The following is a 24970-nucleotide window of genomic DNA, read 5'->3' as shown; positions in this document are numbered from 1 at the left end:
AAGCCTAGTGTTGGTTACCAGTACAGGACTGAATTTACCAGCACATATCTCTTTCTTTACTGTCACTACAGCCCTGGGTTCTGAAAGTCACAACCCAGCCAAGTGGGAATGCATGAAGAATCAACCTAGACTATAGGTTGATAGTCTAGTGTCAACCTATAGCTGACACTAGACTAACACAAATGTCTTGATTCTTTCACTTCGTTGCAAATTCTAGGTTATCCACAAGCTTTGAAAGCATTTACCTATTTAATGCCAGGGGAGCAAAATTGCTTTTTAAAAACCTTCACACCATAAGCCCAAACATGTGGCTGTATTCTTCTACATATACCACAAGACAAGCACTGGGTAAAGATGAATATTTATTCACTTTACAAAGAGAATGGTATTAAATTGCCATAAACAGCTCCATTTATAGACAAATATAACTGTACATTACACCAGCAGCTGGTTCAAACTTGCTTTCCCAAGATGCTTATATGGCTCTGGCTCTTAAGTTGAGCACACAAATCTCTGTTCTGCCATTGGTATTAAAAAGTCCCTCAAAGATAATGGTTTTGTTTTACATATTCACAGGTGGGAAAAAATAAATCCATCTGTCCAGCCATTTCTTATAGGTGAGCTTCCATCTGCATGTCCCCTAGTGAGCACTAAGCCAATATCGGCTCATTCTTTTAAAAAAAAAAAACTACTGATAATTTGCAAAGGCTTTTGTAGCACACCAAAATATTTATACATACATAAAAAATCTTGAGTGAGATTTATCATTTTGAAGGTAAACAGATACCCTAACACTGCCAAGAGTAGGTAATGAAAAGGAAGGAAAACATTAAATTATTTAATTATAAAAATATTTTCTTTGGAAAAAAATTCCAACAAGGTTATCATTAATATCTAAAACCAAAGAGAAAAAATAAACAATTGTTCTTTGATCCATTAGTAATTTAAATAAAATGAAAACCTCTTCAAAAGCAGCTATAACTGAATTTTTTTAAAAGTTGCAGGTAATGAGCACTTCTAATCTATATACTGATGATTCTTTACAAGCAATTTGCAGTCAAGAAAAATCCTTAATAAGGCTAATCTAGCTTTTTTAATGACCATAATTTTTGTTTTGTTTTAAAAAAAAATACTTCACATGACAGCTTAAAAAATAAGTGGTTATTTTGGGGAAGCACTCCAAATATTCAATCTGACTCATGTCAGATTATCACAGTTAATACATAAACTAGGGATACTGATGATTTTTTTTAATTACCATCATTTTCACTTCAGTTTTTAGTTATCCCTTCATATTTTATGAAAATGTATCAAATTAAATGTACTAAATTAAAAAAATTTTCACTAGTGCTGCTTTGCATCTGGATTTGATGAAAGATACCAACCTGAGATAAGAGCTGACTCCTTCACAACAGTCCAGTTCTTGAACTCCTATGGGAAAGGTCTTTATCTGCACTTGTCAATTCCTGATATAACCAATCAGACTAGGATATTATATTATAAAAATATACCATATATTGGACACTGATGTCAGTACATTGCAGAAAATGTGTCTATATACTGTGTAAAGTTTATTAACATTTGAATGAAACACTCTTATTTACACAGTCAAGTCTGGGGTGCTCAGGACAGCAAAGTGGCATGGGATCCACCGCTGTGAATTTGGAAATGTGCAGCGGTCCTTGGCATCCTGGCACAGAGGCAACCCTCACCACTGGGCAAGGTGAGCCAGAGTTTATATGGTTTGACCGGCTTGTTTTGCTGTCTTCATTCTTCTTCACTTTCATTTTCAGGATCTAAGTCAGAATCTCCATTTAATTCTTTTTCACTTGCTATATCTCTGTCCTCGCCATTTTCTTCATCTTTTCCTTCAGCATCCTCATCTTCCTCTTCATCAACGTCCTCATCTTTTTCACTTTCACTCTCCTCCTCATCTTCATCCCAATTATCCTAGTAGAAATACCAACAAGGAAAGCATTCATGAAGGCCTCATTCTTACAGACTATGAGGATATACAGGCTGATGTACATACAGCAAACAAATCACTCACTTCAGAGTCCTTATCTGCTATTTCATCGTCAGACTCCTCTTCAGAAGATTCTGTAAGGGGAGAAAAAATCCAGCCTTAATTTTAGAAGAAAACAGAGGGTATAGCCTGGAAAATAAACAGAACCAGATTCCTGAACTTACTTTTAGAAATATTATTTACATTTAGCAATTATCCAACTAAGACATAACTTTAATTTTTTTTTTTTTTTTTTTTTTTGCAGGCTGGAGTGCAATGGAGCAATCTTGGCTCACTGCAGCCTCTGCCTCTCGGGTTCAAGCCTCAGGCTTCTGCATCAGCCTCCTGAGTAGTCACCACATCCAGCTAACTTTTGGTAGAGATGGGGTTTCACCATGTTGTCCAGGCCAATCTCGAACTCCTGGACTTAAAGGATCCGCTCACATCTGCCTCCCTAAGTGCTGGGATTACAGGCGTGAGCCACCACACCTGGCTAATTTATTCTTACATATATAAAGGTATATTCATTATATTATTCCTTCAAGATCTCACTGGGCCAAACCAACTAGCCAAACCCCTTACAAAAATCTCATCTTAAAATACTAAGCCATATCAGGGCCACCAAATAGCCCCAGTGGATGAGGAAAACTTCAACACAGAAAAGAGCTGGCTTATGGAAGAATTAGCATTATTTTTAATCCACAAAGTACTAACAATGTAATACTAGCAACTGATAAATTAGATGTATGATTGTTGGGGGGGGGGGGTAAACACTCAAACATTAAAAAAAATTAACACAGCTAGATTATTTTCTAAGCACTAAGGACAATGTATCTCACAATGGAGAGGAAAAAACTGTGAACACGCACAATGTGGTTCTTGGTGTGATATAATATGAGTGATGAGCATTGATGCAACCCCTCCAAAAATAAAATCTAATCAAACCTTTAGACCTCACATTCAGTTTAAAGGAACTGTAGCTTACAGGAGCAAACTAAAAGAAGCCAAAAGGAAGCAAATCCACAACCACAAGGTGGGGCATTCTGTGAAACACACTTCCCAGTCTCCAGCGAAGTCCATGTCATGGAAAGGGGAGTTCTTAAAAACTAGAGAGACTTCAGAAACACAGTAACCAGATTCAACCCCATGATGCACAACTCGAGGCTAGTATGGGAAAAACCACTTTAAAGGGTATTTTATGGATAACTGGAGAAAGATGAAGATAAACTGGGCATTGGATAAAACTAAGGAATTGATTTCGTTAGGTGTGCTAATGTTATCATAGAATGGGGTTCCTATTTTTTAAGACATTCTAACATCCTTCTTCTATCTACTTTTTCTTAAGAAAATAAATCATTATCTCCAGATGAAGTTCCCTTACATGCCCATCTCCCTAAGACCATTCCCCAAAAGAAACCACTATTGTGAGCTTCTCATTCCTCAGTATGCTGTTATAACATATACATTATATTACCCATGAATTACACATGTACATATTCACGAAAGACTTATACAGCAGTTCCCCCAATATGTGTTCCTTTTCCCCAGTTTCAGTTTCCCTTGGCAACTGCAGTCCAAAACTATCAAACGGAAAATGTAACAAATTAAGGATTTCTGAGTTTTCCATTGTGTGCTGTTATGTGCAGCGTGGTGAAGTGTCATGCTATCTGGCTCCGCATGGCCGGAGAGGTAACTCATCCCTCTGTCCGGCTTCGCTGTCTACACTAACCACCCGTTAGTCATTTAGTAGCCACCTCAGCTACCAAACCGAACGTTACAGTATCGCGGAGCTTATGTTCAAGCCACCCTTATTCTGCGTACTAATCCTTTACAATTATACGATGCTATACAGAAGGTATCATTTTATGACTTGATTTTGTAATCAAACTTATGCATGTTAACTCGACCTCAACTCCAGGCACTCTGGCTAAAGTAGTGTTATGCTAAAGGAATAAATCATTTTAAACATGCTCCCACTAATGAAGAATTATGTTGTTTACAAGTCTTTTTCTTAATTATAAAGGCTGTAATGAACATACTTATATAATCTCTTTACATTTATGTTTTAAAGCTATGTTGTCAAGCCTTTTAGCCTTAAAATGTTTTCACATTCTTAAAAAACTGAGGGCTCCAAAAAGTTTTTGGTTATGTGGGAAAAGTCTACCTATATTTATCACATTCAAATTCAATTTTTAAATTTAAGAATATTTAATCTGTTTACAAATGCCCATCCATTACATGTTAACATAAATAATGTTTTAGTGAAAAATGGTATTTCTGTGCTCACTTCAGCAACACATATACTAAAATTGAAAAATGGAATTTCCAAAACAACAACAACAAATTCTACTAAGTAGAGTGGCACTGTTACGAACTTCTCATATTTGCTTCTGCATTCTATTTTTTGGATATGTTGTTTCATTTGAACTATATGAAGAAAATCTAGCCTCCCACAGAAGACTGGTTGAAAGGTGGAGGACATCATGAGCCTCTCGAAGAGTTCCGGGCATCCCCATAGGTCGTCTGTTCATACTTGGAGAAGTGTTGGTCCTTGGGACACACAAAAGCACTTCGGGATCCAAGCACTTTGGGATCACTTTGGGACTGCCCCCGATGAATGGAAGGATATGCAAACTGCAAACTTTGAGATTACAAAGTTGCTCTCTAATAAGAATGCACACATACTCCCACCACAGCATGAGTTCCCATTTCCCAAATCATGGCCAACACCTGACCATTTTTACTCTTTTAAATTTCTCCATTTCTCACAATATGGAATGTGATGTGTGATGTGATGATGGTAAAATTTTTTGTTCCATGTAAATTACCGTGTTTCTAACGATTTACTGAGCAGGCTATCTTCTCCACAATGAGACAATACACACCATCAATTAATACACCAAGAGTCCACAGAGCTACGGGTTTTTCAAGGGTAACTATGCCAATCCATTGGTCTAGCTGTAACTCTACATCTACGATCAATTTGCTACTCAGGATATTTGAGAATGATCTAAAATGTTCTCTCTTTGACATTTCCAGGTTTTGTTATCAAGATTCTACTTGGCTCATAAAATGACTAAATTGTTAGTACATGACAAAAAAGACAGCCCAGTGTTGTGGGTCATGCTTCTATTCCCAGCACTTTGGGAAGCTGATGCGAGAAGACTGTTTTTGAGGCCACATGCACAACACCAGCTTGGGCAACAAAGAGACCTCATTTCTACCTTAATTAAAAAAAAAAAAAATTAGCCAGGCACAGTGGCTCAAGCCTGCAGTCCCAGCTACTCTAGAGGCTAAAGCAGAAGGATTGCTTGTATAGGAGTTTGAGGCTGCAGTGAGCTATGATCGACCTCGAGCCACTGCACTCCAGCCTGAGCAATAGACAGACCCTGTCAAAAACAACAAAAAAAAAGACTTGTTCTTTGAAGGCTTGATCAAATAACCTTCAAAATTTCTGGGCATATCTTGTGAGAGGTTTTATAAAGTCAATTTTAGAGCTACTGGCTTTTTCAAACTTTTTATTTTAAAGTCAATTTTGGTCATTAATGTTTCCTTAAAAATTAACTATACCACCTTGATTTTTAAATGTATTAACATTAAGTTTGTTCATATAGTATTCTTCTATTTAAATCTTTTCCATACCTGGCTGGGCACGGTGGCTCACACCTGTAATCCAAGCACGTTGGGATCACTTGAGCCCAAGAGTTTAAGACCAGCCTGGGCAACATAGTGAAACTCTGTCTTGACAAAAAATCTCAAAGTTGGCCAGGCATGGTGGTAGCACGCCTGCAGTCCCAGCTACTCAGGAGGCTGAGGCAGGAAGACTGCACTGAGCCCAGGAGATCGAGGCTGCAGCGAGCTGTGAGCACGCCATTGCATTACAACCTGGGCAACAGCCTGAGACCCTGTCTTAAAAAAAAAAAAAAGAAAAAGAAAAAATCTCTTCCATACCTAATGCCCTTTTTGTCATTGTATTATACTTGTGCCTTTTCTTTTCTTATCTGATCAACCACAGACTTTTGCCATGGACTTGCCTATTTTAATTAGAGGAGGCTTGCCAAAGGAAGATCTTTTTTTTTTTTTTGAGACGGAGTCTTACTCTGTCGCCCAGGCTGGAGTGCAGTGGCCGGATCTCAGCTCACTGCAAGCTCCGCCTCCCGGGTTTACGCCATTCTCCTGCCTCAGCCTCCCGAGTAGCTGGGACTATAGGCGCCCACCACCTCACCCGGCTAGTTTTTTTTTTGTATTTTTTAGTAGAGACGGGGTTTCACTGTGTTAGCCAGGATGGTCTCGATCTCCTGACCTCGTGATCCGCCCGTCTCGGCCTCCCAAAGTGCTGGGATTACAGGCTTGAGCCACCGCGCCCGGCGCCAAAGGAAGATCTTACACTGATGTTTCCACAAAGATAACAGAACTCAGTCACTGAAAACTGAATGTTGTAATTCTAGACTCCATCCCATGCCCCCAATCTTTACCTTCTTCATACACCAACTTTGCCTTCTGTCCAGGGGAAGGTGCTCCCTTTGTTTTCTCTGATGCTGTTACCTGGAAGAAGATGAAGTACTGTTCTGAAGTAGAGTGTAAGCATATCCCAAGTATCACAACCACCAGCATTCCTAACCTTCCCACTGCTACTAACTCACCCTCCACCACCGTAATGGAGGACTTTCACACAATACAGAGCAAAAAAAAAATCCTTCAGATACAAGAGAGAAAGAATTACTCTGTAAAGCTGAAAAACTCTGAGGTGATTAGAATATCCTTCTGTGCCAGAATTTTAACTGTATAAATACCCTGTAACTTACTAACTGTATAACAATTGAAACACAACAGTGAGAAAAAAATTTGAGTAAAAGTTGAAATAGGCACAACTAAGCTTTCTTACTGTCAAATTGATAAGCTTTCCAAGTTAAAGACTAGATCCTGATTTACCAATTTCTTATTGAAACAGGGAGCTCTCAGCCAGGCGTGGTGGGTCACGCCTGTAATTCCAGCACTTTGGGACGTCAAGGTGGGAGGATCCCTTGAGCCTAGGAGTTCAAAACCAGCCTGGGCAACGCCATCTCTACGAAAAATTTAAAAATTAGCCAGGCATGGTGGTGCATCCCTGTAGTCCCAGCTACTTGGGAGTCACCTGAGCAAGGCTGCAGTGAGCTATGATCACGCTACTGCAGTGCAGCCTGAGCAACAGAGCAAGACCCTGTCTCAAAATGATCCCTATTCCTCTCTCCATTCCTACCATATCCAAAAGTTTTAGCCAAGAACAATACAATTTACTCACTTGTGTAATCAGAAGAATAAGCTTTCCATGAAGGTGTGAAAGTTTCTGAAAAGTTTTGACTCTGCTTTCCATTAACTGGTAGAGCGTCCCCAGCTGGGGTACCAGGTCAGGCAACTAGAGAAAAAAATGATCATTTGGCACTATTAACATATTAGAGATGACAAACATGCAAATCATGCTCAGCTATGCCTCAGTATTTAGCCACTGCACCACACACATCTGCTTACAAGTACTTCCAGTGGCAGTGGCTACTTGCAACACAGCCTAACAACATCACGAATTTTCACAGAAGACCCTCAATGTCCTAAGAGGAAAAAATAATAGTCTTATAAAAAAACAATGATACAAGTGCAAGAGAGTGAAACTGCAAGGTGGGACTTTTCTGTATTGATCGAATTATTTCAGATAAGGCCAATATCCAGTATAAAGTAGACAGGAAATTAAAAATGCCTCTACCACATACCTCCAGATTTCCTCTGAATCTTATCCTCTGATGCTAACATATTATATACCCTTACTATAAGGCCCAAAGAGGTAGAGAAACCTTTTCCCAGCTCCCAGAGACCAGCAGAACACAGTACAAAGCTGACCTTTTGCATTTTAAATATACCTCCTGTTAATGAGTCCTCTGAAGCATGCTTACAAAATCAAAGTAGAACACTCTCTTTTTTGCTCCCATGTTGCTCTCGTCGGAGTCTTTTGTATTGAGAATATTGCTGTTACATTTGGAACACAACACGACTGATAAAGGCCTGGCTCCTCCAGGTTCGTTGAGGAATAAAACAATGGTAATTTGCCTTTCTCATAAAATCTTAAAGGCCCCTTGCTCTCTCTGTTTTCACACAGATGATCATTTTTAACATTATGAAAGGAAACCATCATGGCCATAATTTTTCTATCCTAGATCAACTATAAAAAGCAACTGGAAAAATATAAATGCCTCTTTTTAAAGGAAGCCATTTGGAAGTCCAGAACAAAGGTCTTCCTGTCCCACTGCCTTCAAACACCTGCATCTGGTTAATTTTCCTCCCATCTCTGGGCTCTAAGAACAATGCTAGCGGCTGGGTGCAGTGGCTCACCCGTGATCCCAGCACTTTGGGAGGCTGAGGCAGGAAGATCACCTGAGGTCGGGAGTTCGAGACCAGCCTGACCAACATGGAGAAACCCCATCTCTACTAAAAATACAAAAATTAGCCGGGCGTGGTGGTACATGCCTGTAATCCCAGCTACTTGCGAGGCTGGGGCAGGAGAATCATTTGAACCCAGGAGGCGGAGGTTGCGGTGAACCAAGATCGTGCCATTGCATTCCAGCCTGGGCAAAAAGAGCGAAACTCCGTCTCAAGAAAAAACAAAAAAAGAACAATGCTGGCTTCCCCAACTCACCCCCTACCCCCAGGACATGCTTTCATCTGTCCCTGTAGCACTACAGAAAAAGGGACCCCACTCTTTACCCCTGATTAGCCTTTCCCTGCACTCCTGTTTCTGATACTTTAGTAAATAAGTGTTTCATTCAAATGTTAACTTTAAACAGCAGACAGACAGACAAGGTTTAAGGTGACTGCATTCCAATTTATCACCTCCCTTTTGTGTCCCTGGTCAGACTATCAGCTCCAAGAAGATGGGGACCAGAGTGTTTTGTACAGTGCTGAATTCCCATGCCTGGCATAGCCCTTGGCTTAGAGAAAGCACTTAAAAATATCTGCAAAGGAAGGAAGAAATGAAGGAAAAGAGCGAGGAAAAACAATGGTTTCCTCGATAACTGCTACGGGCTGAGGGGCCCTCCCTATACCATTCTTTGGTCTGTTCTGCCATGACCTTGAATGTTACACCACGACTATTCTGATAGTTATACCTCAGGAGTTGATTCCAGAAAAGATTTCACTACAAGGCCTCCTGGTCTCTCCTCACTTCTAAGCAAGTAACTGAGGCCACATTAGTGTTGCCCCATTTGCCATCCAGATTCCTAAGATCCGACATCTGCTGGGATCGTTCATGCAACTGTAATACCCCTCGGCCACCCTCTTACCAGAGCTCCCAGGTCACCTCCCAAGAATCCTACAGGTTGGGAGACCCAGTATCCATCCTTACTGTTGTCTCCACGCCATTCTAGCATCTTACCGAGTTCTCCCCAGACACACAAAGAACAAACTACTGACCTCAAAGCAGATTAACCAAGTTTTTCCTAATTCAAGCCACTGAAGGCAAACGAGCCAGTGACAGAGAACAAGGGAGTGCAACAAGGCAAGAGCTGGGTCCGACTGTGTTAAGAAGAGCTACAGTTTAAAGAACAATTCAGGATTTTTTTACAACTATCCACTAAAAACTTAAAACTTAATGTAAAACACTAGATAAAGAAAAAGAATTGAATACTTTCATTTCCAGCTTAAAATATAACAGATGTAATAATGTGGCAAAGAACCCAACTCATATTATGAATACAAATTTTTTTTTTTCTGGTGTTGCTTTCCCTCTTCTATTTGCATAGGCAATCAAGAGCTGACAGAAGCACCAGCAAATTGTCAGGTAGTAAATATTTATTTATGTTACTGTTACCATTAACTACAGTTTATCCTCCTGGGGCAAGGCAGGACAGACATGTTAGCATGTATAAAAACATTTAAAACTTGCCGTGTGTGTGTGTGTGTGTGTGTGTGTGTGTGTGTGTGTATAGAAAAACATCTAAATCCTAGTACGCCATTATATAACTTTTCTCCTTTCTGTATTTGTAAACATCTCTATAGAATACATGCTAATTTTTAAATCGGAGGGGGGCAGGGAGAGGCCAATTTATAAAAGGCTACAGCAGTGACATCATGAAAGGGCTCGTGTCATTGCACCTGGAGTAAAACAAAATCTCTAAAGGAAGCATCTAAAGGCTGAAGGACAGATGGGGAAAGGATGGTTTTGTTCAGCCATACTTGTCAAAGTTTACAATCCTTATCAAAGCCAAACTATTCATACTTGGCAACTGAAGCTGAAAAGACTCACCGTGGACAGGTATGATGCATGAACTGTCAACACACATTTTAGCCACTGAACCATTAGCACAGCACTGGGGAAAAACAAAACAAAACCCAAGTAAACTGATGTTCACAAATTCAAAAGTAAATTCAACTGAGCTATTACAAAAACCCAGACAGACAAATGAAGATCTATAAATGTTGCTCTGTGAAGATGACTATAATAAATATTATCACTGTGTATATATCACTTTCTGTTTTCTCTTTCAGATTATCTGAGATCTGTGTCATAGATCTTGGGCAGGGATTGGGGGCCACATCAGAGAACAGGACAAAAACCCCTTCCTCTATAACAGTTCAAGAATAAGGTCGGGCGCAGTGGCTCATTCCTGTAATCCCAGCACTTTGGGAAGCCAAGGTGGGCGGATCACAAGGTCAGGAGATCAAGACCATCCTGGCTAACATGATGAAACCCCGTCTCCACTAAAAACACAAAAAAATTAGCCGGGCATGGTGGCAGGTGCCTGTAGTCCCAGCTACTCGGGAGGCTGAGGCAGAAGAATGGCGTGAACCTAGGAGGCAGAGCTTGCAGTGAGCCGAGATCGCGCCACTGCACTCCAGGCTAGGTGACAGAAGAAAGACTCTGTCTCAAAAAATAAATAAATAAATAAATAAATAAATAAATAAATAAAACCCATGCTTTGCTTCATAATTAACTGATATGAGGGCAGTAATCTTCATCCAAATTGAGTTCAACTGGTTTTGCATTTTATGTTAACGATAAACATAAAAACCTATTCTGTCAAGAACAGCAGTCCTCTATTAACATTAAAAGGCAAATACAGACCAAAAGTGTGCAAAAAACAATCACAATTAATGAATTATTTAGTTTTCCTCCTTTGTGAGCTCGGAAGGGTTATGCAGCCCATGAGAAAAAAATTTTTTATAAGAAAACCTACATATTTTACTATCTAGATACTGTTGATAATATATTATAAGCTTAGGATCTTTAAGATGTCATCTTATTTAAATGTTTGATCAGATTATCAAGAAAAAAGACACAGTATTTAGTCTTTTAGCTAAAATATATTTTTACAGAGTCTTAAGCAGCTATCAGAGGTTCGGCAAGTACTATAAGCAGCTATTTTGTGACATCAACACTAAGTTATTAAATAAAATAAGACTAATCATTTAAATGACCTGCTAATAAAGCTAAAATATCTATTTAGGCATTCTCCAAAAGAAAACTATAATAAAACACTAAGAATAAGAATCATTCAACTTAAAATAAGGGAGATGACAGGGGGTTAATATTTGACATTTAAAGAGTTTTACTGGCCAGGCGCGGTGGCTCACACCTGTAATCCCAGCACTTGTGAGGCCGAGGCGGGCGGATCACGAGGTCAGGAGATCGAGACCATCCTGGCTAACACAGTGAAACCCCGTCTCTACTAAAAATACAAAAAATTAGCCGGGAGCAGTGCCGGGCACCTGTAGTCCCAGCTACTCGGGAGGCTGAGGCAGAAGAACTGCATGAACCCGGGAGGCAGAGCTTGCAGTGAGCCGAGATCACACCACTGCACTCCAGCCTGGGCGACAGAGCGAGACTCCGTCTCAAAAAAAAAAAAAAAAAAAAAAAAGTTTTATTAGTTAGAAATCAGAACCACCTAATATTTAATTTCATGCTGTCAGACAACACTGTTTTTAAGTCACCTGTTTAATCTTACCTATTAGGATGTCCTTGTAACCTCTTTGTAAGCTAAGGAAGAAAAAAACACTATTAACAGCACTTCAGACGCAACCAATGCTGTCAATTCCTATGACACAATGACAATACTGAGAAATTATTATTCTAATAAGTAGTCTATTTTAAACCAGCATAATATAGTCTACGAAGACATTCCCAAAATCAGAGTAATTAGCTGATAAAAGTCTAGGATAGGACTTATATGAAGGAATGTCCAGAACTGGCAAATCCACAGGCAGAAAATAGCTTAGTGATTGCCAGGAACTGGGAGAAGGAAGAATGGAGAGTGACTGCTAATAGATACAGGATTTCTTTTTGGGGTGACAATTGCATAACTTGCAAACATACTGAAAAACACTAAAATGTATACTTTAAAAGAGTTAAATTTTATGCTATGTGAATTATATCTCAATTTTTAAAATACAAAGAAAAAAATCAAGGTTAGGCAAATTTTTATAGTAGGTAGTATTACAAAAACATATGATCAACCTTTTCTATACAAGACACTGCTTTTTTAGGTACGCAGTTTTCCCCACCAATAACAGTACACCAGTCCACATGTTAATACTATAACTATACTTGCAAAATACTTCAGCAGTATGTTAGACAAATGGAATCCAAGTATAATTTCTAATTACAAAGAATACACTCTATTTTTAGGCCTAATTTTTTAAAATTTATACCCACTCTTGTAGGGCAAGTTTCAGTGAAATTATGCATACTTTAAAAAAAAAAAAAAAGTGAGGGGGTCTTGCTATGTTGCCCAGGCTAGAGTGTAGTGGCTATTCAGAGGTACAATCATAGCGCATTACAGTCTTAAACTCCTGGGCTCAAGCAGTCCTCCCACCTCCAATTCCATATTGCCAGTCACAGAGATTAACAACCCATCTGTGATTAAGAAAATCAACACATATAAAAACGGTTTCGGTGTCAGGTTAAGGTACCTCACAGGACATAATGGGAAAAACCAAAATGAGAATTTGGGAGCTTTATGTTGGGGTGTTTACAACAATTATTCCCATGTAGATAATATCCCGTACAAACAGCATTCTGTGCCACAAGTTCCAAGTGCCTCCAGGTAAACAGACACACAACAGCCATTAGCAGAATAAAGGTAAAACTGCCAATGACATTTCCTTTCACTGCCCCAGGAATTAATCATTTCACTTTTTTTTTGTCTAAAGTACTTTATTTCATCCATTATTCACTCTAAATGCCATCTGTCCTGACATATTACAAATCCATTTCTCTAACTACTGAATTTTCCATTTAACTCATGGCATTAGGATGCTAAAATGAAAAAAGCAGTCAGTTACCTCTTGTAACAATGGAATAACAGTATGCAGGGGCATCCTTAATACAGTCTTCTTTATAAGGTTTACATTCCTAGTTTGAAGTACTTTCTGTGAGAAAATAAAAGGATTATTAAGATGAGCATACTCAAAAACCAAGGACACTACAGGAAAAAAAAAAATCTGTAAAAATGAATTCTTTACATCATTTAAGACCAAGGCAATAAACTACAAACAGAATTCAGCAAAAAATAAAGGTTTACTTCATTACTGAAGTAATTTTACTTCTTTGTGTTTTATTAAAACATCTCTAGACATTTGAATACAGACATACGCCACTTTAGAGATGTTCCCAAACCTCCATTTTATGAAATTTGAGCTGTATCCCCCCTAGAGTGAGCAAAACAGTAAAATTACTCAGAAAGCAAGAAATCCTTTTAAATTAGGTGTCAAATTTTTGGTAAAATTTTACGCCAATCAAAAGATGACATAATGAGAGCTTGAATCAAAATCCTTTAAGGGTACGTCTATGGTAGAGACCCAGTCTCCACACTGGGTTACAGCAAAGGACACAGAGCAGATCAGTTCTGGTCCTGCCCCTTAGAAGCACATCTTCTGGGGCAGGTTGTTCACCTTCTTCAAGCCCCACATGCTTTATAGAAGTAGAAGGTGAAAATTAGGGTCCTTTTGAAAGAGTTTAGTCCCAGAGAGTCTTTCTAATGGTGTATGTATTTTTTGGTGATGGTTGTTGCTATAAATGTGCTCAGAATACAAACAGCAGTGGCACCAAAAGGCAAAAATAGAGAAAGTTAGTTTCCAACCTATTAATGTATTTATTTGAAACAGGGTCCTCATTCTGCTGCCTGGGCTGGAGTACACTGACATGATCACAGCTCACTGCAGCTTCGACCTCCCAGGCTCAAGGGATCCTCCTGCCTCGGCCTCTTGAGTAGCTAGGCACACCACTATGCCTAGCTAGTTTTTAAATTTTTATTTTGTAGGGCTGGGGTTTCATTATGTTGCCCAGGCTGGTCTCAAACTCCTGGGCTCAAGCAAAGCTCCTGCCTCAGACTCCCAAAATATAAGGATTACAGGCATGAGCCACCATGCCTGGTTTCCAACCTACTTTAACAGTTCCTAAAATATTTTTTCAGAATTCCCTATGGATTTAATTTGCTTGTAAAGCTATCTTTACACTAAGCCCTTCTAAAACCATCAAGTACTATTTAAAAACTACCACTGACACAATTATATAGTTTGTTTCTTATGCAAAAGAAATAAAACATTTTATACATCATTACTGAAGAACTGAGGGATAGACTATACTGATTTAATCATCTTAACCTAAATTTTCATTTTCAAATAACCAGAATACAAGATTCAAAACAAACTATGCTGATATTAACTTTAACAATTCAAGAGGTGCTTGATGACACTAAATACTCCTCAAACCATCTCTTCATTATAAATAACAGCACAAAGTTCCAATGATCTAGAGGCTATAGGAAACATTCTGCATGAACTAGTCTACAAATTATCTTTTGATATACAACATGCTCTTGTAAATTAGGTCTCCAATTTTCACAAGATGGTTACCCAGACCACCAGGCTTCATTGTCTTAAATGGCCAAATAGAGTGGCAGCGCATCAGGTCAATGAATACAACCCTAAAGAACCCTGAACTTGTTCTCCATTGTGTATACCGAGAAAGGACTGAAACATAATGGAAGGTTCAAAGACAGGAGGTTTGTGAAAACCACAAGTGCTCTAAATAGAGAATGATCATATAATTTCTTGTCCAAACTGGGACACTTCTGTGAATGGAAGGAGTCACTATTAATTATACCAAGATGAGAGGTATAAACCAGAATGGTGCAGACAAAAAAGTATGGCCTAGCTATTTAGAAGTTATCCCAAACTGTAGGGCACAAGAATTTTTAACAAGCTCTTGGATACTTCCATGCCCACTAAAGACCAAGGCTCTATAGTAATGATTTTCTAATTTAAAATAAGCAAATAAAAATACGTTATCCCAAACTAAGTGAAATGATAATAAACAGAGAAGTCAGCCTCATTCATTTCTGCAAGGATATATGTAAAGAAACAAACCTACAAGCCATAGTTACAACTACTAAAAAGGTGGTGTTGAAGACAAGATTTTTCTTTTACAACTTTACTGCAGTACACATGAAGCATAATAAATACCACATATTTAAAGTGTACTACTTGATCAGTTTGACATACTCTTTACCCATGAAACAAATACTATGATAAAAATAAACACCGTTATCACCCTCGGGTCTCCTTGGGTCCCTTTAAATGTATCCCTCCTTCCACGTCCATTCCAGGCAGCTAATGAACTATATATTGGTCTGCTTTTCCAGAATTTTTATATAAATAGGAATTCATGTTACTTTTTGCCTGGCTTCTTTCTCACAGCCTTAGTTTGAGATTCATGCATACTAATGGTCTATTAATAACACAGTACTTATATTGCTAGATAAACAATTTGTTTCTCCATTCACCTGTTAAAGGACATATGTGTTCTTTCCAGTTTGGGGCCATTACAAAGAACATTCACGAGCAAGTCTTTGTATGAACGTATGTGTGTTACTCTCTTGGTAAATATCTAGCAGCAGAATGGCTGCATCATATGGTGGATATATCCTCAATTTTTAATAAACTAATTGTTTTCCAAAGTAGTTATACCATTTACATTTCCACCAGCAACGCAACATATTTGAACTTCAGCTGCTCTACATCCTCACCAACAGATGGTATTATTGTCTGTCTGTCTCATTTTTATCAACCTACAAGGGGTGTATGCAAGCTTTATTTCATTGTGGTTTTAATTTGCCTTTCTGTGATAATTAATAATGCATAATACCTTTACACGTGCTTATTGGCCATTTGAATTCTATTGTGAAGTGTCTGTTCAAACCCTTACCAATTGCTTTTGAGTTCAGATTCAAATCCTTTGTCTAACTTGAGTTGCTACTGTTGTTACCAGCCCTCAGCTTGTTTTGTTATACTCCTAACACTGTTTTTCCAAGAACAGAAGTTTCTAATTTTGATAAGGTTCAAATGACCAATTTTTTTCTTTAACATTTCATGCATTTTGTGCTATATCTAAGAAATCTTTCTCCACTCCTGTTCACAAAGATGTTCTCCTGTTTTTTCCTAGAAGTTTTGTAGTTTTAGGTTTTATAGTCAAGTCTATGGTCTATTTTGCATTGATTTTGTGAAGGTGAGATAAAACTGAGATCCATTTTTTCAATTGTATGTGGTCTATTTCTGGACTCTGTTTTGGCCCCTTAATCTGTATTTATTTTTTCACCAATATTAAACTATCTTGACTACTATAGCTTTATTTTGAAATCAACTGGGTGATTCCTCCAACTTGTTCTTTATTTTACCATTTCTTTGGTTATTCTATGTCCTTTGCATTTCCACATAAATTTTAGGATAGGTTTGTCAATTTCTATGAAGGTGGCTGACAAGGACTGCTGGAATTTTAATTGAGAATGGATTAAATATATAGACAAATTTGGGGAGAATTCTTGACCCTTAAAATACAGAATAGTCTAACCCATGAACAGGGCTTAGACCTCTATTTACTTAGGTCTTCATTAACTTCTCTCAACTGTTATAATTTTCAGTGTAGAGACAGTTATCTGTTTTAGATATACCCTAGGTATTTTTTGGTACTACTATAAACGGAACTTTTAAAAAATATTTAACTTAAATGCTTTTTAAAATATCTCAAAATATCTCCTATGGGTGCCATGAATTACATAAATACGCTTCTCTTTTTGCATAAGCTACAGACTAATTCATTGAGTTACAATTCCACCTTCCAAATGCCATTAATGTTAATGCCAGGTTTTCTATGACAGACAGTATTAACCTCTTGGAAGCACCCATGTTGTACCCCTATCACTGCTCACATTCTTCTTTTGTTCTTATTTTTAATATCCTCATAACTATGTATCCTCATAAGGCAGCTTTTGAGAAGGGGGAAAACTTTTTTAGAAGGAAAAATGTTACTTCCCTCTTTCTTTATTAGAGTACAGAATATATAAATGCATAATCTCCTAGGTAACACATTATAAGAACATCCATTCTTTTCTTTTTTAAAAAAGGGTTTACTTGGCTGGGAGCGGTGGCTCACGCCTGTAATCCCAGAATTCTGGGAGGCCAAGAGGGGCAGGTGACCTGAGATCAGGAGTTTGAGACCATCCTGGCAAATGTGGTGAAGCCTCGTCTCTACTAAAAATACAAAATTAGCCAGGTGTGGTGGCGCACACCCATAATCTCAGCTACTTAGGAGGCTGAGGCAGGAGAATCACTTGAACCTGGGAGGTAGAGGTTGCAGTGAGCTAAAATCGCACCACTGCACTCCAGCCTGGGTGACAATCCATCAATCAATCAACAGAATAAAAATTTTCTGAAAGGGTTATTTTATGCCAGCACTTTGTGAGGCTAAGGCAGGAGGATTACTTGAGAACAAGACTTTGAAACCAACCTAAGCAACACAGCAGACCCTGTCTCTATCAAAAAAATGTTAAAAATTAACTGGCTATGGTAGTGCGTGCCTGCAGTCCCAGATACTCGGGAGGCTGAGGTGGGAGGATCACTTGAGCCCAGGATTTCATGTAGTGAGCTACAACTGCACCACTGCCCTTCCAGCCTAGGTGACAGAGTGAGACCCTTGTCTCATTAAAAAAAAAAAAAGCAGAGGGGCATGTGTATTTTATGCTCTACACTTTTCAAGCACACAATTTTTCATCATTCAACCACTTCTCTATTATTTCTACCTAAGTAACCTATACAATTTAAGAAGTGTTTTCATAAACAGCATTTTACTTTTCCTTTCAACAACCTATAACACTTAATGAAAGTTACACATTAACATCTTTGAAATGTTCTTGCCAAAAATGATTTTAAACTGAATCTCTTCTAGCTTATAGATCTAACCAGATCTAGATCTAGATCATCAAGCTTCCAGATCTAACCTATATAGAGAATAAGATAGACAAAGCAATGTGTTAAATGATACCACAATGATGCAGTATGCAAAATACTGAACATGGAACTCTCTACTGCGCAAATAACCTAACTTCTCCAAAAAAATAAATTGCAAGACACAGAAGGGGCATACCAACTAAATACAGTGTAGACTCTGTTGAAATCTTGTTTTAAAGAAAGCAAAAATAGGCTGGCACAGTGGCTCATGCCTGTAACCCCAGCACTTTGAGAGGCCAAGGCGGGTGGATCACGAGGTCAGGAGTTCAAGACCAGCCTGGCCAACATGGTAAAACCCCGTCTCTACTAAAAATACAAAAATTAGCTGGGCATGGTGTCATGCACCTATAATCCTAGCAACTTGGGAAGCTGAGGCAGGAGAATTGCTTGAACCAGGACCCGGGATGCAGAGATAGCAGTGAGCTGAGATTGTGCCACTGCACTCCAGCCTGGGCTACAGAGCAAGACTGTCTCAAAAATAAATAAATAAAGCAAAACTTAAAAAAAAAACTTTGAGACAATCAGGAAAACATAAACACTAATATTTGACAATTTTTAAAGAATTACTTTTTTGAGGTGCAACAATGGATTATGGTTATTTTTTAAAAGGATGTTTTAAGTTGAATGGGGCATATTTATGGATAAAATGTATGTAATCATTTGAGACTTGCTTCACCATAACTTGGGGAGACAAGTGAGACTATCAACAAATCAACAGTTGATTGGCTAGTATTGATAATTTTTGAAACTAGGTAATGAGTTCGTGATGGTCCACTGTACTATTCTAAATGTTTTGAACTGTTTCTTAATAAGAAAAAGCAAAAATTTGTACTCGATTCGTTTGTACCTACTGAGGAAGGTTTCAAAGCATAATTAGTAGGCAATGAGGGCAGTTAAGTTATATTCCGTTTCAAAAACACTGTCAATTGTTTTCTACAGATTTTTCACCAAATCTTCACCCAGGTTTCTATGCCATGGTAAACTAAAGTCTACCTCCACAATACATTCACAGACTATTTTAAAAGTAATTTTAGGATCAATGTACCCTAAAAAAACGGATCAAGTAAAATCAGACACACTACTCATAGGTTATGGATTAAAGTCACATTGACATTCAGTGAAATCATAACACTGCTCTGAGTCATTAAGAATAAACGCATTAGCAAATGTAAACTGCTTTAATCTGATCAGGCAGTACTTGAATCCAACCAGTTTTCACTTAAATGTTCTAGATAGAATGCTGTCAAACTGTAGAATTTACGAGAAATCAAACTGAGTAACTTCATACAAGCAGTCACCAACTTACACATAAATCAAAAATGCCTCCCTTTATACAAAGTTTCTAGTAATTTTACCTCTACATATTTTACAACATAACCCCCAACCCTCTTGAATTTTCCCCCAAACCTCCTACCCATTGCCAAGGTTCCACCTCACTGCCCCCTCTCACGGCCAGGGGGAAATAAGTTTCTGGAATCCAGAGTAAAAACTCAGGAACGCATTTTCCTACAGAAAAAAATATAAATTGTGATCTAGAATGCTGAGTATTATCATTCAGCTACACTATGTTTATAAAGGCTTTTATGAACTAAAGCCTAATAACCTAGTAATTCAGAACAGTATTTCTATGAGAAAATGCATTCCAGGTTCAAAATAACTCAATGCAATCCCTTTGTAGGTTGTTGACTGTCTGTATAATGCCACCAAGTGATACATGTTTGACCAAACTCATAAAACATTACACTCCAAATGGCTCTGTAACATGATGGCTCACAGCTGTGAATGTGCTATGTCAATCATTTTCTAAGAAATATTAACCACGTTAATTTAGTTAAAAATTGCTACATACTTACATTTAGCATTTCAAAATCGTTACTTTCTAAGCCCTGGGTAAGAAGAACTGGAAAGCTATTCGTCTGGAGGTCATCCTTTCCTTTTTTGGGTGTGTCTATATCCATTGCTCCCAGGCGTTCTTCAATGCTAACCTACAGAACAGAAAGGATTGTTAATGTGTTGCCAGAGGAGACTTAAAGAAGTTTGGAGACAAAAAAAAAAAAACACGATTTACACCTCAACCCTGGAAAACACTAATATGCTCATTCTTATTCCAAGAGAACCTCATTACCATAATGCCAATGTTGGAGACAGGTGAAACATGTGCAATCCAAGCTTCCAGATTCTAGTGAAAAAAACAACAGCCCAAGAAGCACATGGTTTGAAAATGTTCATTCATAAAAATCCTTCAGAAGAGGCAAGGACCTGGCATCTGATTCTAAAACCCAAGACTTAAGACCTATTCTCAGAGAAGCTTGCCCCACTACAACTACCCCTTGGTGTCACCCTCAGATCTGCAGGAGGAAACAAAATATTATTACAAGGGCATAAAGACCGTTATGTTCCCAAAACAATTTGTAAAAAATGTCTTCCTATTTTTAACAGTGAGCTCCAAATGATTTATTAGCTAGAATATGCTATACTACAACTAAGTGTCCTTGATAAATACTTAACAGTTATGTGTAAATAAACATGATGCAATTTGCTATACAAAAACTCAACTGTGGTCTCGGTGTGGTGGCTCTCACCTATAATCCCAGCACTCTGGGAGACTGAGGCAGGCGGAACACTTGAGCCCAGGTGTTCAAGACCAGCCTGGGCAACATGGCAAAACCCTGTCTCTACAAAACAATAAGCCAGGCATAGTGGCATGCACCTATGGTCCCAGCCACTCAAGAGGCTGAGGTGGGAGGATCACTTGAGCCCAGGAGGCAGAGGTTGCAGTGAGCTGAGATCAAACCACTGCACCCCAGTCTGGGTGACAGAACGAGACCTCATCTCCAAAAAACAAACAAAAACAACAACAAACACCCTCAATTGTATAGAACTGATTCCTGACCAAATCAAGTCTTACATGTTCTGTCAGCCTCTTGGTAACTAAGTCAAAAAGAAATTTGTTCTATGACTAACAGAGCAAAACAGATGTGCTTGGTTTATCCTAACACAAAAAATATTAAAAAGGACATGGGGAAATTAAGAAGTTGAAACTAGGCCAGGCCAAAGAAAGTTGGTACTTTATTTTTAAAGTCAGCTATCACGTAACTGAGGAATAACTTTTATGAACACATTATGAACATGTTTTATGAAGCTATGTTATCCCCACCGCACCACCCAATAAACACATTTAAAATCAGTTAAATTATCCTTCGAAGTGGACAAAGAAAAACAAAAGAATAAAAATTAAAGTAAAATCAGCTAAACAAACACAGTATTTCTGTAAGAATAAAAGTTAAAATTCCAGATTCCTTATGTAAGAGGGAAGAATGTGAATGGAAGATAAAAAACAACTCTGCACAGACATGTACAGTAACCACAAAGGATTTTGGGAACTGAGAAAAAAATGAAAATCATAAACACTTACGTAGTTATAATGACTATTACTTTTAGAGACCAACTGGCACTAAGTTAGCCAGGATTGCTCAGACAGCCAAGAGAAAAGAGGCATCACTGAAACTCAGCAACATGCGAAACCAATGATAGTCATCACAGCAAGTCCTGGCTTGACTTATTCCATTTATGTTACCTAGCTAAATACTAACTAATGGTCAAAACAGCACCCTCTCTAGTTACTAAAGGTTCCATCTTCTCCGTTAAACAAAGATGACAATCTAGAATTTTGAAACCTATGATGGTGAAGATAAAAGAGAGCATAAAGAGCATAACAGCAGAAATCTCAGTAAATTTCTACAGATTTAACTTTGGCTCTATCCAACACACTTACTAGAATTTGCCAGTAATTTGTTTTTCTTTTTTTTTTTTTTTTGAGATGGAGTCGTGCTCTGTCGCCCAGGTTGGAGTGCAGTGGTGCCATCTCAGCTCACTGCAAGCTCCACCTCCCGGGTTGACGCCATTCTCCTGCTTCAGCCTCCTGAGTAGCTGGGACTGCAGGCACCAGTCACCATGCTCGGCTAATTTTTTGTATTTTTTAGTAGAGACAGGGTTTCGCCGTGTTAGCCAGGATGGTCTTGATCTCCTGACCTCGTGATCCGCCTGCCTCGGCCTCCCAAAGTGCTGGGATTACAGGCGTAAGCCACCACGCCTGGCCATAATTTCCCAGTAATTTTAAATCACAAACTCAAATATATGGTCAAAGTGGTTGCATTACCTCATTTCCCCCTGATTTCCTCTTGCTCTCTACTTGCTCGGTTTGTGGAGGAGCGGGCTTGATAGCTGCATGATGACCAGGAATCCCAGGCACCAGAACTTTTGCTTCAGAATTCATCACTGGTGTCCTCACCTGTTCAACAGGAATAGCCAAAATGTGAAAAAGGAAATCATACCTTAGTCCTTACATATCCTCAATGAGAAAACAGCTTTTAAAAGGGCTCCTCTCTTGGAAAAATGCAATATAATTAATTTAATATGATATTAATTTAAGATATATTTTAAATTGAATGTTGACAAACTTTTTAGGTGACAATCTGAAAGACTGTGAATTTAAAGCTTACAATACCACATAAGAGTAAAATCCGACTGGCCCGATGGTAGTAGGTTATCAGAACTTATTAATATTTAGTGTCACTAACATTGGTATACAAGCCCCCACTACTAAATTCGACTGGCTTTAAAAAACTACAGATTACATAAGGACACAATTATTTTTTAAAATTTAAAAAGTGAAGTTACACATTTTACAACTACCTCCAGAATTCAATCTCTGCCAGAAATGCTCAGACAGCCAAGAGAAAGGTGTCATCTCTGAAACTCAGCCAGCAGCGAAACCATATGGATGTCATCATAGCATGTCTTGGCTTTCCCTTTCTCATTAAACCATGAAACACGACCCCTACACGTAGACACCAAGTTATATACAAAATAGAGCACCATGATGATGTTCACATGCTTTGGTGTGTTAAATTCTAACCCCATGATGGTTTTACTACACCCTGAAATACAGCATTCCTCTCAGCAAAGTAATGTTTTTTTTTTTTGTTTTGTTTTGTTTTTGAGATGCGGTCTTGCTCTGTCGCCCAGGCTGGAGTGCAATGGCATGGTCTCGGTTCACTGCAACCTCCAGCTCCCAGGTTCAAGTGATTCTCCCACCTCAGCCTCCCAAGTAGGTGGGACTACAGGCGCCCGCCACCACGCCCAGCTAATTTTTTGTATTTTTAGCAGAGATGGGGAGTAATGCTCTTTTAAGCACTGAGACTGATAAAAACCATCTATTGGTAAATCTGATATTGATATTTATCCCTACATTCTTCCTGGCCCAGACGATTATGCATGGTGGGCAGGGAAGAACCACATCCAAGGTCTTCAACTGCTAGTCTTCTATTCACTCATTCACTCAACAAATCAGGAGTACAATCTTGACATCTAAAAGCATAATCCCACAAAATTTATAAGACAAGAGAATAAAGATATTAAAGAATAAAAAGATAAACTCAGTTTAATCATAATACTAAGTAACAGTTCCATTCACCCAAATTCACCCAAAGAAATATCCTTTTTCTTAAAACTTCGAATTTGTAATGTGCTCACCTTTGTTATAGCTGTTTCTACTTTGGGGGCCCAGCAGTTTGAAATATCTCTTACTAAACACATATGAGGTTCTCTGGAGTTTAAAGCCTGAAAACATATTTTTTTTAAAGGGGGAGATGAGAGGAAAGAAAAAAAAAGACAGTGTCAAACAAAGCAAATGGAAACAAGAACAAAATGAAAGATAAATGACTACTTGTGCGTTTTTATAAAATATTAAAAAGTATAGAAGGCTTCCATACTCAATTGTTAACCATGATCACCACTCAGACTGATGGCAGTTAAGACAAAGGGTGGGTACCAAGGTTTACTTTCCTCAGCCATGAACTGCTTGAATTTTTCACATTTATTGTTTTTAAAGGTCAACAGAATTTTGAAATGTAACAGGTTTTAAAGAAAACATATCAGTTCATCATCCTTTTAAGAAATAGTCTGTGCTCAAAATAGTAAATGGTTCTACTCTTAACTCTCCTATTGTCCTTTCCATAAGCAAGTCAGAGATAGCACTGATGATTAACAAAATGCATCTGTATGTTCTGACATATTAAATAGGATTGGGGGAGTCAGATGCAGCAAACCAATAAAGATTTAAAGTAATACATAATTCTATATGCCCATGTAATTAATCAATATCGGGAAAGACACAAAACAAATAGTCAACAATGGCTGCAACCAGAGAGGGATGGAATTCACATACAGAAAGGAGCCATGTTTACAGCTTAACACTTTTCTCCCTTTTTTTTTTTTTTAAATTAAACCATATGTATGTATGCTTGTGTGGGCATATAATATTCCACTCATAGTCTTGCTAAGGACCATACTAAGTAAAAGTATTTTAAATGCAAGCTTAAGAAGTAACGTACTGTACATGCTTATGATAACTCACAAGTCTTCACAGAAATGTCTGTAGTAAACAATGTTAAATCATTGCACTGCCCATTACATTTCCACTTAAAAAATGAGTGTTAACACTAAGAGACTCTATTATTAAGATGTATATCTTCGTAACTAGGCAAAATTCAACATAAGTCATACCTGTACTACCCAACTAGTAAGACACTAGGAACATGTGGCACTGAGCACTTGAAATGTGGCTAGTCCAAACTGAGATATGCCAGAAGTGCAAAA

At 38.2% G+C, this 24970-nt stretch overlaps 1 protein-coding gene and 2 non-coding genes across 3 annotated transcripts in view; all 3 read right to left on the bottom strand.

The window, feature by feature from the left end:
• Positions 1-349: 349 nt before the first annotated feature.
• LOC105479725 (WD repeat domain 43) overlaps positions 350-24970 on the bottom strand; it is a 55745-nt gene continuing 31124 nt past the window's right edge. The window contains exons 9-18 of the mRNA XM_011737886.2: positions 23846-23932; positions 22470-22601; positions 20164-20295; positions 13310-13396; positions 11974-12005; positions 10275-10338; positions 7287-7400; positions 6481-6550; positions 2051-2100; positions 350-1950 (exon numbers count right to left, since the gene is read on the bottom strand). Of these exons, the coding sequence (XP_011736188.1) occupies positions 1768-1950; positions 2051-2100; positions 6481-6550; positions 7287-7400; positions 10275-10338; positions 11974-12005; positions 13310-13396; positions 20164-20295; positions 22470-22601; positions 23846-23932 (951 nt within the window). The 3' untranslated portion in view covers positions 350-1767. The remainder of the gene's footprint in view (positions 1951-2050; positions 2101-6480; positions 6551-7286; positions 7401-10274; positions 10339-11973; positions 12006-13309; positions 13397-20163; positions 20296-22469; positions 22602-23845; positions 23933-24970) is intronic.
• On the bottom strand, positions 21780-21856 carry LOC112426367 (small nucleolar RNA SNORD53/SNORD92). The gene has a single exon (XR_003017654.1). It is a non-coding gene; the product is annotated as a small nucleolar RNA SNORD53/SNORD92 (small nucleolar RNA).
• On the bottom strand, positions 23031-23108 carry LOC112426366 (small nucleolar RNA SNORD53/SNORD92). The gene has a single exon (XR_003017653.1). It is a non-coding gene; the product is annotated as a small nucleolar RNA SNORD53/SNORD92 (small nucleolar RNA).

This window comes from Macaca nemestrina, chromosome 13 (genome assembly GCF_043159975.1).
Source record: "Macaca nemestrina isolate mMacNem1 chromosome 13, mMacNem.hap1, whole genome shotgun sequence".
Lineage (NCBI taxonomy): Eukaryota > Metazoa > Chordata > Mammalia > Primates > Cercopithecidae > Macaca > Macaca nemestrina.
The sequence above is the reverse complement of the archived record's forward strand: the minus strand, read 5'-3'. Positions and strand labels throughout refer to the sequence as shown.